Source organism: Trichomycterus rosablanca, chromosome 1 (assembly GCF_030014385.1).
Source record: "Trichomycterus rosablanca isolate fTriRos1 chromosome 1, fTriRos1.hap1, whole genome shotgun sequence".
Taxonomy (NCBI): Eukaryota; Metazoa; Chordata; class Actinopteri; order Siluriformes; family Trichomycteridae; genus Trichomycterus; species Trichomycterus rosablanca.
Genome location: NC_085988.1, coordinates 51,592,471 through 51,606,773, shown reverse-complemented (window position 1 = coordinate 51,606,773; position 14,303 = coordinate 51,592,471). Strand labels below are relative to the sequence as shown.

The 14,303-nt window shown below is 34.5% G+C and overlaps 1 protein-coding gene across 1 annotated transcript; it reads right to left on the bottom strand.

The window, feature by feature from the left end:
• Positions 1–5,493: 5,493 nt before the first annotated feature.
• LOC134323479 (vitelline membrane outer layer protein 1 homolog) lies at positions 5,494–10,470 on the bottom strand. The gene is made up of 5 exons (XM_063005040.1): positions 10,291–10,470; positions 7,479–7,588; positions 7,109–7,222; positions 6,340–6,521; positions 5,494–5,545 (listed from the first exon to the last, which is right to left on the bottom strand). The coding sequence occupies exons 1-4, from the start codon at positions 10,468–10,470 to the stop codon at positions 6,341–6,343; spliced, it is 585 nt and encodes a 194-aa protein (XP_062861110.1). The 3' UTR covers positions 5,494–5,545; position 6,340.
• Positions 10,471–14,303: the final 3,833 nt, after the last annotated feature.

The following is a 14,303-nucleotide window of genomic DNA, read 5'->3' as shown; positions in this document are numbered from 1 at the left end:
ATTGAAAGAAATGACTAAACTTTAAGACTTTTAAGTACTTTTGTACTTTACTTCATTTCTTCCTGTTTAATCAAAACAAACGAAGAACTCTTTGTACTACAATCCAAGAAACTGGCTCTTTTACCACTAACTGTAGAGGAACAACTTAATAAACAACATAAAAAAAAAAAAAAACATTTATATACTGATTTTGTATTTAAATGTCAGCATTGCTCCACAGTTATTGTTGACAAACCTAGTGATCAGTCCCTAGTGCCCAGGGGTAATCACGCACCAGAGGTGTTCAGAGCGTTGAACCTAAGTTGGTTGAAGACATTGCCAACTCAATGTAAAATTGTGGATGACTTATTATATTGTTGTCATTGTTGTATTGTATTGTTAGGTCAATGGTAATATCATATGTATTTAATGTGTAAAACAAGCATGTAAAAAAGCTGTGGTAAAAAGTGTGCTGAATCATGGTGCTTTACAGCTAAAATCTTTGACGCTGTCTGAATCAAACAGGGGTGCGTTTCCTGATAACGATTGATCTTAGAGATTTACGAACAACCTTAAGAACGACGTAACTTTAAGAAGGCCAATTTTGCGAGTGTTTCCCAAAAGGCTTCGTAAGTCTCCGAAACTACGAACAAGGTTTAAGTCGTTCTTTGTTGACTCCGCCCGCCTCTGAAAAGGCCCCGCCAGTCGAAAACTGAATCACTGATTATCATATAATTTCTAATTATTATATCGCAAAAAGCAAATCATTCATTAAGAAAACATTTTTTAAAAACCAATAACCAACAATTTCTTTAAATTAGTGATATAAAACATTACATTTGCAACCGATATCTATTGCATATCAAGCCTATAAATTGGCGCACAATTAAACTTCAATGCATCAATCCAGGAGCATGCCAAGTCTACAGTGCGAACTGGGCACAATTTAGGAAATAGAGGGCTAAGACAGGTGTAGGTCAGTTATTTGCAACAGGCCTTACTGTGGAAGAGGAAGCAACACTGAGAATACTAGGCCCAACAGCCAATGATTTTTTTTTTTTATAAAGGTGATGTTGCGGTGTATAGAACCAGTGTGTGTGAGTTTTTTAAAGGCAAATTTGCTGAATTTATGGTTTTTGTGCACACAAAGTTCAAGTTAGGAAGTACTTAGTGACTTATGAATGGGTCAGACTACTCCTAATTTAAGAACGATTTTAAGTACTACGTTAGTTACGAAGGGTTTCGGGAAACTTAAGAATTTAAGAATGTTCTTAAGTACGAGGTTATGAAGTACTTAGCGATACCAACATTTTGGAAAACATACCCCAGTTCCCCAAATTGTGCATACAAGAAAATTTGGCAACCTGTCAGAAATATCTAACATTTTTAGAAAGATATCTTTAACTGACTAGTCTAGTTTCCTAAAATATATAATAATAATAATAATAATAATAATTAATGCAAAAATGGATGAAAAATGTTCTTTGGAAATGTTCTCTGGCTCTGTAGTAAACAAATTAACCAAGCCTATATTGTAACAACACAATAAACTTTGTATATATATATATAAGTATTCCTGCAATATAGTTTAACTTAACAATTTGGGTAAAAGATTAACAAAAAGCTGTACATGGTGCAAAGTTGACAAGCTGCTTCAGTGATGGAGAGCTGTGTCTTTCTCCCCACCTGGACAGTACGGTGGCTCAGTGGGTAGCACTGTTGCCTCACAGCAAGAAGGTCCTGAGTTCGATCCACAGGTGGAGTGGTCTGGGTCCTTACTGTGTGGAGTTTGCCTGTTGAATGTAAATTCCTGGGCACGACCATCCAACAGGATCTTAAATGGGACAGGCATGGCACAGCAGTTATGAAGAAGGACCAGCAGTGCTTGTATTTCCTGAGACAGCTCAAGAAATTTCGACTGCCTCAAGCTCTGCTGGTTCAATTCTACACTGCGATAATCGAGTCCGTCATCACATCTTCTATCACCGTCTGGTTCGGCTCGGCATCTCTGCACACCAAACGTAAGCTACAGCATACAGTGCGATGTGCAGAGAAAATCATCGGCTGCCATCTTTCCACTCTGGAAGATCTGTACTCGTCTAGGATGAGAAAGAGGGCAGGGAAGATCATGGCAGACTCTTCACACCCCGGTCACTCATTTTTCCAGTGGTTTACATCCCAGCGGAGACCGAGAGTGTGCCAACCATGTGCCTTCCACATTCTTTCGTACGCACATTTGCACCTTTTTACTTAAAATATCTATTGCACCATTTTTTTTATACTTGAAGTCTGGCAGTGTACTGTACTATACATCTGTATTGCACACCTCATCGGATGCTATACTGTTGTTGTTGCTGTTATATATTTTTTTTATTTTTTTTATTCTATATTTATATATAGTACAACTTTCTATTATTTCATTAGATGTTTATATGTTGACACCAGCACCAAAAAAATTCCTTGTACACCTGGTACAAGGAATAAAGATTCTGATTCTGAAGTGAAGATACAAAAATTGTAGATACAAAATTGTCCATGACTGTGTTTGACATTAAAGACTTGAACTGATGAATCTTGTGTAACCTGACCTCTCATTAATGTTACCAAAGTGTGTAAAACATGGCATTAAAGTCCTAATAAATAAATTATACCCACCCTTTTTGCTTAATATGATGCCCATAGTGTTGCAAAATAGTTAATTCATGTTGTTTTAAGCTTATTTAAAATTATTGATATGTTGATATTAAATTAAATAGAAAACCTTCTTTAACATTACTGAAAATGTAAACATTTTAGCCAATGATAAGTATTAACATACATTATATGGACAAAAGTATTGGGACAACTGACCAGGGCTCTGTGTAGGCAAGTGGAGCTCCTTTGCACACAACTAGTCAAATCATGAAATGGGACAAACTGTTGCTACAATGTCATCAATTAAGTTGTATAATTTTAATTAAACTGTTAGCAAAGGATCTCAATTCAACATCTCAATTCAACATCTCAATTCAACGATTAGGAGGATTGTCTACATACTTCTCTTAGTAGTTTCTTAATTTTACTTAGGCTGTTGTTTAGATTAGAACTTAAATTGACAATAATTTCACTTAAGTCAAAACACTGCTCCTTTAACCACCTCTTTGGTAATATAACTTTTGTTATATTATTATTATTGTTGAAAGCACTTATAAAGATAACATTTGTTATACATTGTTTTATATGAATGCTTTGTTACTTTAATTTTCTATTCAGTTTTGGTGTCCTGCCATCTTTCTATCTATGAACAATATTTAAATTTTTAGTTAAATCACAGAAAATTATGTACATATGTAAAAAAGAAGTATACCACAGGCAGTGATGGCATAGTTACCTTGAAAAAGTAATCTGATTACTGATTACTCCTTTAAAAAGTAACTTAGTTACTTTATGGATTACTTGATTTTAAAAGTAACTAAGTTAGATTACAAGTTACTTTATTAGTTATATAATGCGGTCCGCTAATGTATCCCATAATGCAACTGGAGCTGCGATTGAAGCGGAATAAGAAATAAGAAAGACGCGGAAAACGGAGTCCTCTGTTCACAAGTGTAAGTAAGATAAATAAAATAACATTTTTAAAGACAAATAAATAACAAAAAGACGATAAATATCCTACATTTTGGCGAGTGGGATTTGTAATGAGTCTGTAACCATGGTTATATTACGTCATCACGTACCACGTCATCACTCGGCGTTGGCCGAGTAGTGCACACTTCCTCCAATCTAGTGCACACTCTGTAAGTAACCGATTCCGGACGCAGCCCGTGACTTAACTGTCGCATAGGCCAGACGTCACTCCCAGAGACGCAAGAAGAAAGCAAATATATATATTTTTACTAAGGAAAATGACAAAAATAGTAACGCACAATAACTTGGATAAGTAACTTTAATCTGATTACTGGATTGGAAATAGTAACGCGTTAGATTTCTCGTTACTGAAAAATGCGGTCAGATACTAAGTAACGCGTTACTGACCTTCACTGACCACAGGTTTGTTAAAATACTGTAGTACCTTGTAACTCAATGTCCCCTAAGCTCAAAATCTTTGAAACTCAATGCCCTTCGTCGAGAAATTTGAACTTAAACTCAACGTTTCCCTTAAACTCAACATGTTCAGTTTGTTTTTTTTAAATTTATTTATTTAATTTTAAATTAACAATGAACAGTCGCTTTGTTTAGCGCTCGGCTTGACCGGTGTGGTAATACGTCTTCAAAGTGTGCATATGAGACGAAACTGCATTTGTGTGGAAAAACAGTCAAATCCACTCTGAAAGTGTCCACGTATATCTGTGTTTGGCTGAATTTTCCTCACTGTTTCACTTTTAAACTTGTGCTACAGCTCGGGGTTCTGAGAAAATGTAAGAATCAGCTTTTTATTTCAGTGTTTTTATATTATATATGTGTTATTTTCAGTGTATAAGTGTCAAAAACAACCCAATTATTTGACACAAGGCTAAAATATTTGCAAGTCCACGGGACCATGGAACGCATTAACATGTTTCCCATATATACTTATGGGAAAAGATACCTTGAAACTCAACGCCTTTTAAACTCAACGCCAGTGCCAATCACCAATTGACGTCGAGTTTCAAGGAACCGCTGTACTGCTTATTGAACAAGTGATTTTCTTTGTAATTTATGAAAAAGATAAGATGACTGTAGAATATAATACACTTATAACAGAGGTTAATAATGCAAGATTTGTTGTAGTTTTTCCAAAAAAACAACAACAATAGGGTGGCTATTGGTAAAGTGTGACAACAGGTGAGGTGAGGCACCTAATCACCTGTATCTTAATGTGTATTAACCTTAGCCAGCAAAACGTAATACGTTTATGGTCTATTTTAAAACCACAAAATAAAGTAGTACAATGACAAAGCAATATGAGGCAAAATATAATATGGCAGTGAAGAAGACATTCTTCATTTAAAGTTTGTTGAGCACCATGAACAAGGCAAAGATTGTGAATAAGAAAGAGTTCAGTTTTCAGTTTTGTAGTTAATGATTACAGTTGATAATTAATTATTTAATTTAATAATTGTTTAATATTTAATAATTGTCCTTATTGCATTAAACAATTAAAAAACAAACAATGTTTTTAATGCATATTACAAATTAAAACCTATCAAATAAATACATATATACATAAACAAACATAAAATATATGTTTTAAATTATCTTTAAAATTAGAATATGTCAAGTCAAGTCAAATTTATTTGTATAGCCATTTTAACATAGACATCAAAGCATCATTACAGAATTCAAGACCGACAAACCAAAACCAAAGCTAGCCTCTGTCCAAATTTTGGATATTGTTTAGCTTTGGAAGATGTTGGGTTTTTATTATAATATCATGTTAGATTTAATTACATAGCAGAAAGTAATAATTAAATTGTGTCACACTAGCAAAATTTAATTTCAAATAATAAAGTTGTGTTATAGGTAGACTTCTGTTGAGAATAAATTAATCACATTAAATCATAAAGAATAATCATATCTGTGGTTGTTTCCATATCACCAGTTTATCCTAAAACACAGAAAACATTAATATAAATACACAGTTTTCCACAGTTACTACAATGTCACAGTTTTCAGCACATCACTGTACCATTTTACAGTTGCACAAGTAAAGCAGAAATGAACAAATTCTGGAAAGGTAAGACATACTACAAAGGTCCTACAAATATCAAAGTAGAATATAAGACATCATTATTAGAAACACCATACTAATATTAGGTATGTTTGCTTTCAGAACAGCCTTAATTACATGTGGTATGGATTATATAAGGTGTTTTTTTAGGTTAACATGATCACATAATTGCTGCAGATTTGGCAGTTGCAATTTCATGCCGTAAATCTTTCATTTTAACACATTTTGGATATGTGGATATTTAAGTTACCATAGCCTTCATGTCAAATCAACCAATCTGGCCTGTTCTTTTCTGACCTTTTACACAAGGTGGCGTTTCTACACACAAAACTGCTGCTCACACCAGCATGTCTGCCAACAATGAATAATGCACCAAATGCCAAGATCAAAATCACACATTTTTACCATTTATATCTTAAAGATAATTACTTGAATAAGCAAGTGTGCAGATGTGGTCAGTATATTATTGTATAAGCTACATTTACAGATGAAATGTGTGAGTGTACAGTTGCTGTCTGTAGCTCATCTGTTGCTCTTTATACTTTGTTACCCCTTCTGGCCCACATACATACATGCATACATACATATAAAATACGTTTTTAAGCATTTAAAATGTCTGCTAAACAATATTAAATGTGTTTAATGTGTATTTCAAACACAAGTCGTGGTACCTTATTTGCAGCAGTAGAAGTGGACATCATTAAGAGCAGTGTCATCATGTGAACCCTGATATTCTTGCACTTTGGTCTGAATTCCACAAATCCCTTTTCCTGGACAAGCTTTGCTCCATGAACCCCAGGTCCCCCAAGACCTACCATTGCCTACCAACTCCTGGTTTCCAGTGCACAAAAACCTGGGAATATTTGATAATTTTTTCGGTTATTTCTGGGTTTTTTTTATATTTAAATTACATTAATATCAATAAATGACTAAATATGCAACATGTTTACAAATGCTTAATTTATTTATTGTAATTGTATACTGTTACAATAAATACATATACTGTAATAAATAAATATATGTCATACCGTAATATATAACAATACTAATAATAATAATAGTAATTATTATTATTATTATTAATGACAGTATGAAAAATTTAGAACAGTCCAATAACAGACTGAAGTCAGTTGATGAAGATCAAAATCAAGTGCAGTGTTTTCTCAGCCTGTAAAAAATCTTTACATTTTACTAGCTTTTCCACTAAGTATAAACGTATTTATTGTTATGGCTACACTTTTATTTTACTGTTCTTTCATAGATGCCAGTTTTGCATTATTTAAAAAATATTTCTATTTATTGAAAACCATTCTAAAAACTCTTCTGAACATACAGAATGTATCTAATATCATATATATAACCATCTATTAAAGCTGCTCAAAACAAACTATATCTTAATTTATGATTACAAGTTTGTGGATTATGTAAGATATTGATTACCTTATGTTGTTTACAGCTGTATTATCTCCTAGTACTTGATCAGCCTCAACTCGCAGACTAAAAGCTTTTAATACTCCATCTGGGCACGAAAATTTCTTTCCCCAATATCCCCAACTAACAAATAAAAATAAAAAATACAAAAAATGAGAACAGTACTCTTTTAATTTAGGGATTAAACATAAATGTAACTGTAAATGGTAATAGTTATTTTACATAATTATAAGATAATGTAGCTTATTAATTAATCGAAGCATTGCTAAACACATGAATAATGAACTGTACAGATGTTCTAATAAAATTGCAATAAAGCATAAACATTTACTTGCTCACCATGTTAATTAAAACACAGTGTATAAAATGTGAATCTTACCTTCCTGCAGTAGAACTGATCATAACCGGTTTTGGTTTTGAGGAGTTAGTGCATTGAAGAGCAATACCATTTAGAGCTGTGTCATCACCTTTTCCAAGTGCAGCTTCAACCTGAGAAAACAATGATTTAATAATAATAAATAATAATTTTAACTTTATAATGTTTCATTAGCATGCTCATGTGAATTGCTTTTTCCCCAGATTACCAACAAACTTTCCTACGCATGTAAAAAGTATTATGGTATATAGGTTATTTGTGTTAAAACTAAAATTTGTAAATATTATAAATAATTTACATTATACATTGCATAACAGTACATACTAAATACCTCCAATAACCCATAACATCAGCATTTATAATGGGAATTAAATTGAAATGGATGTATAGATACATACTGCTGATTATATAACTAAAGTAAAATTAGTTATCCAATATTTTCTACTAGATCTTTTGTGTGGTGTGCCAGCTTTAAAATACTACTGGCAACACACTATACTTAAATGTTGGGACTGTTTCTTGATATACAGGTCCTTCTCAAAAAATTAGCATATTGTGATAAAGTTCATTATTTTCCATAATGTAATGATAAAAATTAAACTTTCATATATTTTAGATTCATTGCACACCAACTGAAATATTTCAGGTCTTTTATTGTTTTAATACTGATGATTTTGGCATACAGCTCATGAAAACCCAAAATTCCTATCTCAAAAAATTAGCATATTTCATCCGACCAATAAAAGAAAAGTGTTTTTAATACAAAAAAAGTCAACCTTCAAATAATTATGTTCAGTTATGCACTCAATACTTGGTCGGGAATCCTTTTGCAGAAATGACTGCTTCAATGCGGCGTGGCATGGAGGCAATCAGCCTGTGGCACTGCTGAGGTGTTATGGAGGCCCAGGATGCTTCGATAGCGGCCTTAAGCTCATCCAGAGTGTTGGGTCTTGTGTCTCTCAACTTTCTCTTCACAATATCCCACAGATTCTCTATGGGGTTCAGGTCAGGACAGTTGGCAGGCCAATTGAGCACAGTAATACCATGGTCAGTAAACCATTCACCAGTGGTTTTGGCACTGTGAGCAGGTGCCAGGTCGTGCTGAAAAATGAAATCTTCATCTCCATAAAGCTTTTCAGCAGATGGAAGCATGAAGTGCTCCAAAATCTCCTGATAGCTAGCTGCATTGACCCTGCCCTTGATAAAACACAGTGGACCAACACCAGCAGCTGACATGGCACCCCAGACCATCACTGACTGTGGGTACTTGACACTGGACTTCAGGCATTTTGGCATTTCCTTCTCCCCAGTCTTCCTCCAGACTCTGGCACCTTGATTTCCGAATGACATGCAAAATTTGCTTTCATCCGAAAACAGTACTTTGGACCACTGAGCAACAGTCCAGTGCTGCTTCTCTGTAGCCCAGGTCAGGCGCTTCTGCCGCTGTTTCTGGTTCAAAAGTGGCTTGACCTGGGGAATGCGGCACCTGTAGTCCATTTCCTGCACACGCCTGTGCACAGTGGCTCTGGATGTTTCTACTCCAGACTCAGTCCACTGCTTCCGCAGGTCCCCCAAGGTCTGGAATCGGCCCTTCTCCACAATCTTCCTCAGGGTCCGGTCACCTCTTCTCGTTGTGCAGCGTTTTCTGCCACACTTTTTCCTTCCCACAGACTTCCCACTGAGGTGCCTTGATACAGCACTCTGGGAACAGCCTATTCGTTCAGAAATTTCTTTCTGTGTCTTACCCTCTTGCTTGAGGGTGTCAATGATGGCCTTCTGGACAGCAGTCAGGTCGGCAGTCTTACCCATGATTGCAGTTTTGAGTAATGAACCAGGCTGGGAGTTTTTAAAAGCCTCAGGAATCTTTTGCAGGTGTTTAGAGTTAATTCATTGATTCAGATGATTAGGTTAATAGCTCCTTTAGAGAACCTTTTCATGATATGCAAATTTTTTGAGATAGGAATTTTGGGTTTTCATGAGCTGTATGCCAAAATCATCAGTATTAAAACAATAAAAGACCTGAAATATTTCAGTTGGTGTGCAATGAATCTAAAATATATGAAAGTTTAATTTTTATCATTACATTATGGAAAATAATGAACTTTATCACAATATGCTAATTTTTTGAGAAGGACCTGTACATGAACTGACTGGTATAATTAAGTGTTGGTGTAGAAATAATTCAATGATCTATATAAGCACTCTACTATCTACAATCATGTTGTTGGTAGTTGGTCATGCTTTCACAATGTCTCTGAGTTAAGTATGTTCTACTTTCCTTCCAGCAAAAAAGTAGTTCTAAACTGTCCCAAGGTGTGAGTGAGTAAGATGATTGGCTTTTGTGTTTAGGGTGTTTTTCTAATTCCTGATTTTTGGAGGATTCCAGACCTCTTCCAAAAAAAGCACAATCACATTGGACACTTTCTAACATTTTCTCACACCTCATTAATAAACCTCTTTCTAACAGTGACTGTAAGTAAGAGTTAAACCCTGGTCCACCAGTACCTGGTGCAAAGCAACACCCAGTCTGCCTGCTGTGCCATGTCTAAACTATAATAAATGCTAAATGAGCATTTATATAAATAAATATATGAATAAATGATTGCTAAGATATTTTCTTAAAAATGTATAATTTTATTATTTAGAATTTTTAAGAAACTACCTTATAAATACTTTTTTTTTTTTAACTTATATTACCTTTTGTCTTATTTATTTCTTACTATGCATAATTAAGCATTATTACTTGTTTGTACTTGGAATATCAAATAATTACAATTTTTTTTTTTGCTAACTGCTATTTGTGAGATGTACGTACCTTGAGTTGAAAGCCTGTAGCATAGGTTCCCTGAGGACACATCTCTGGTGGTCCCCATAAGCCCCATTTCTGTCCATTATCTACAGAGATTATAAGGTCAGAGAGATGATCTTGTTTGTCATGGCTTGAACATTTCCCAGCAAAGAGAACTGGCAAAATTACACTCAGCACTAAATACATGCTGTTAGATTTGAGTCTAAACACTTCACTTATTAGTTTTCCCTGAAGGGTAACTAAGTTCTTTGCAAACTGCAGACACACATTTCAGAAACTGTTTATATGTGCTTGTGCATAACAATGCTTTAGAATGTCTCCAGCCAATCAGAGCCAAATAGGAAACAGGTAAAGACAGTTATAATGACACTCCCATGTGCATGTGACACTGTGTCAAATATGTTAGGACTAAAAGCAGACATGTTTAACAAACATAGTTATCAGCTTATGGCTCATTAAAATGTGTTTAGTTTGATTAAAGCCTAAGGATTAAGTAAACAATGTAATAGTACACTCTAAAAAGTAATTCAGATGGCCTTCATGTATACTTCATGTATGTACATTTATAACTAAAAACATAAATGCATATTTTAGCTATTTTATTTATGCTTTTAGCTATAGGATGTCTCTACGGGATGTATAACTGTTTATATATTTTTTTTAATTCTGTTATTTAGTTTTTTTAATATTTAAAGTACATTAATATCAATAAATGACTAAGTATGCAACATGTTTTTAAATGCTTAATGTATTTATTGTAATTGTATACTGTTACAATAAATACATATACTGTAATAAATAAATATATATACTGTCATACCGTCATATATAATACTACTACCACTAATAATAATAATTATTATTATTAATGACAGTGTATGAAAAATTTAGAATTATAAAATGCAACAGTCCAATAACAGGCTGAAATCAGTTGATGAAGATCAAAAACAAGTGCAGTGTTTTCTTAGCCTGTAAAAAATACTTTACATTTTACTACCTTTTCCACTAAGTATAAATGTATTTATTGTTATGGCTACACTTTTATTTTTTCCCCCCAAGTATAATGTGTATGAGAAAGCAGATAATTAAGTGTATGTTAAAGTTAGATGACATTAACAGATGCATTTTTTAAATATATATAAAAATATATATACCGTCCTGTAACATACAGAATCCTTCTTTATTTGGAGACTAAACGCCGCGTTCAGTATTGAACTGATACAGGACGCTTTGTTCCGTATTTTTATCAATGGGAGACTGTGGGAATTATATTAAGTAGTATTCACTTTTATTCTTAGTAACGGTGTGTGTGCGCTGGTTATAGCAGCATAACCTGTTTAATACACCGCTGTATGAGTAGCGCAGTGGGCAGAGTGCGTTGTTTTGCCTAAAATATGGTTCTGACTTATTATTATAAAGAATAAAAATAATAAATGTTAAACACCATAAATAAAACCTTTGTTCTCATGACTGTGTAAGGTGCCCCCCCCCCCCCCCCCCCCCTTATATAGTGAGTGAGATAAAACACAGCGCCAAAGCTTCATCAGTCCCGCACATTCTGCTGCTTTAATATAAGCTCCGATACACTGAGTCCAGTGTTACAAAAGTGAAACAAGCTTTAAAGCCTCGGTATCAAATGTTCCGTCCCTAATAAACAATGTTTTGTCCATTTTGTGTTAATTATTTTCATTATTTCGCTTTTGTTGTTCTTGTGGGAATTCCTTAGATGTTTAGAAGAGCGGACGGTAAATAGAGATGCACACACCACGTCTAACCGTCTGCACAAACAATCTAATAACTTTCCACAAGAAAAACAATAGCGGATCAACTGGATAAATAAATGATTTCCACAAACTAGACAAAACCTTGTTTATCGTCACCATCACAAACTCCGTTCACTTTACCGCTGACAAACAGTTTGATTGACAGCTGGTAAGCAACACGCACTTCCGGTTTATTGTCCCTACCTTTTCCGTCAGAAATGTGCGGCCGAGAAGTGCAAAACAAATTTACATTTTAGAAAACAAAATAAATTACATATGCCGAAAACAAATTTACAAGTGCTGAAACACTTTTACATATGCCAAAACAAATTTACATTTTAGAAAACAAAATTACATATGCCGAAAACAAATTTACAAGTGCTGAAACACTTTTACATATGCCAAAACAAATTTACAAGTGCTGAAACACTTTTACATATGCCAAAACAAATTTACAAGTGCTGAAACACTTTTACATATGCCAAAACAAATTTACAAACACTGGGTACCCAAGCACTTGTAAATTTGTTTTTGCTTTCGTTGTAAATTTGTTTTTGTTTTTTTGTAATTTTGTTTTCTGAAATGTAAATTTGTTTTGCACTTCTCGGCCACCGTAGTTATGTACCCGTATTGTAAAGTGTAATGACGCGTAAGCACTGATGCACTCTATGCGGAATTTTATTCTACAAGTATTACAACTTCATCCTGTCTTCTTTGTAAGCCTATAAGCTTTCACATATTATTTAAGCCTTGATACCAAATTGCTTAGCTCACTTTGTATTTTTGCTCTAACTGAAGATCAGCATTCTGTTGTTTCTAAGAACTCGTCCTTGTTTCTCTGCAAGTTCGGGCCTTGCATGACGCACGTAATGGCGCGTCATACCAAATTCCTGAGCTGAGGCACGCCTGTAAATACACCAAAGGCGCAGAGGAAGCATAAGTAGTGTGTTCAGTGTGCTCACCTGTTCAGGGCCAGTACCGAAAGGCGCAGAATGGTCTCCTACTATCCTTCCCAGGAGCTCAGTTTGTTGCGGATGGCTGGAGTGTTAGTCCGTAACATATTGGAGCATCCAGCTTTTTTACTACATTATCCCTTTTCTATCCCCTGTTCTCCGCAGTGGGTTGCAGACATCAAATCTTTGCATTACTGTTCCTTTGTTACTTTCTATTTATCAAATGACCACCTTTAGAGTCTCCATTTTTAGTCTGTGGCTTTATAGCCACAATATTTTCTACCATGGATTATACAACCCCAATTCAGAAAAAGTTGGGACAGTATGGAAAATGCAAATAAAATAAAAATGCAGTGTTCCTTACATTTACTTTGACTTTCATTTGATTGCAGACAGTTTGAACTAGGGATGCACCGATCCAACTTTTTCAGTTCCGATACCGATCCGATACATATACTTTGCATATCGGCCGATACCCGATACCGATCCGATACCATTGTTGAATTAATAAACCGTATACTTTATTATGTGGGAAAGACTTAAGGCATCAGGATTGACTTAAACATTACTAAGTTTGCAAAACAAAATATAATTAACACAGATATAAATGTACTGAACTGCTATTTATTTGTCAATAAAATAATAAACAGGCATCTTAATATTTCAGTGTAATTTTCACTCAACGAGTAAGCATCCGACGCTGCCTTGGTGACCAAATCAATCCCAGCATTCATTGCGGGTCGGGTGCGCTTTTCTTACAAAAAAATAAACATAGCTGACGGGGCAGAGAAACGAATGGAGTTATTATCAAACGTAAATAAAATATTACTGATTTTTAACTTGTATAAATTTGTACCGAGTGTTTTTATTTGCAAGTTCGAGCTTGTCAGGAAATGTAACCGTTATCGGTACATGAAGGGAAATGTTATATTGACGTTAGCATTAGCGTTAGCGCTGTGCTACCTCAGTTCATTGTTTTTAATGGCAAGATGCTAAATGCTAAACCCGATGGAATCGCTGTGTAAGTAGCGCGTTCGAATAACCTGACTTATAAGTTGATGACTTATTAGAATCCTCTCTACTGAGGCAGCCGCTTATGTAGACAGTAATACAGCAAGGCAGCTCCTTAGGTTTTCGAACACACCCAAAATGTGGCTGCTGACAATGAGAAAAACAGTAGTAGCTTAAATAACTTTTTCAAATAAACTTATCCGTAAATATTTAGTGCAAACAGTAATTCAAAATAAAATATAGCAGCTAAACATGAGTAATAAACATGTCGCCATCGAACTTGTTAGCATAG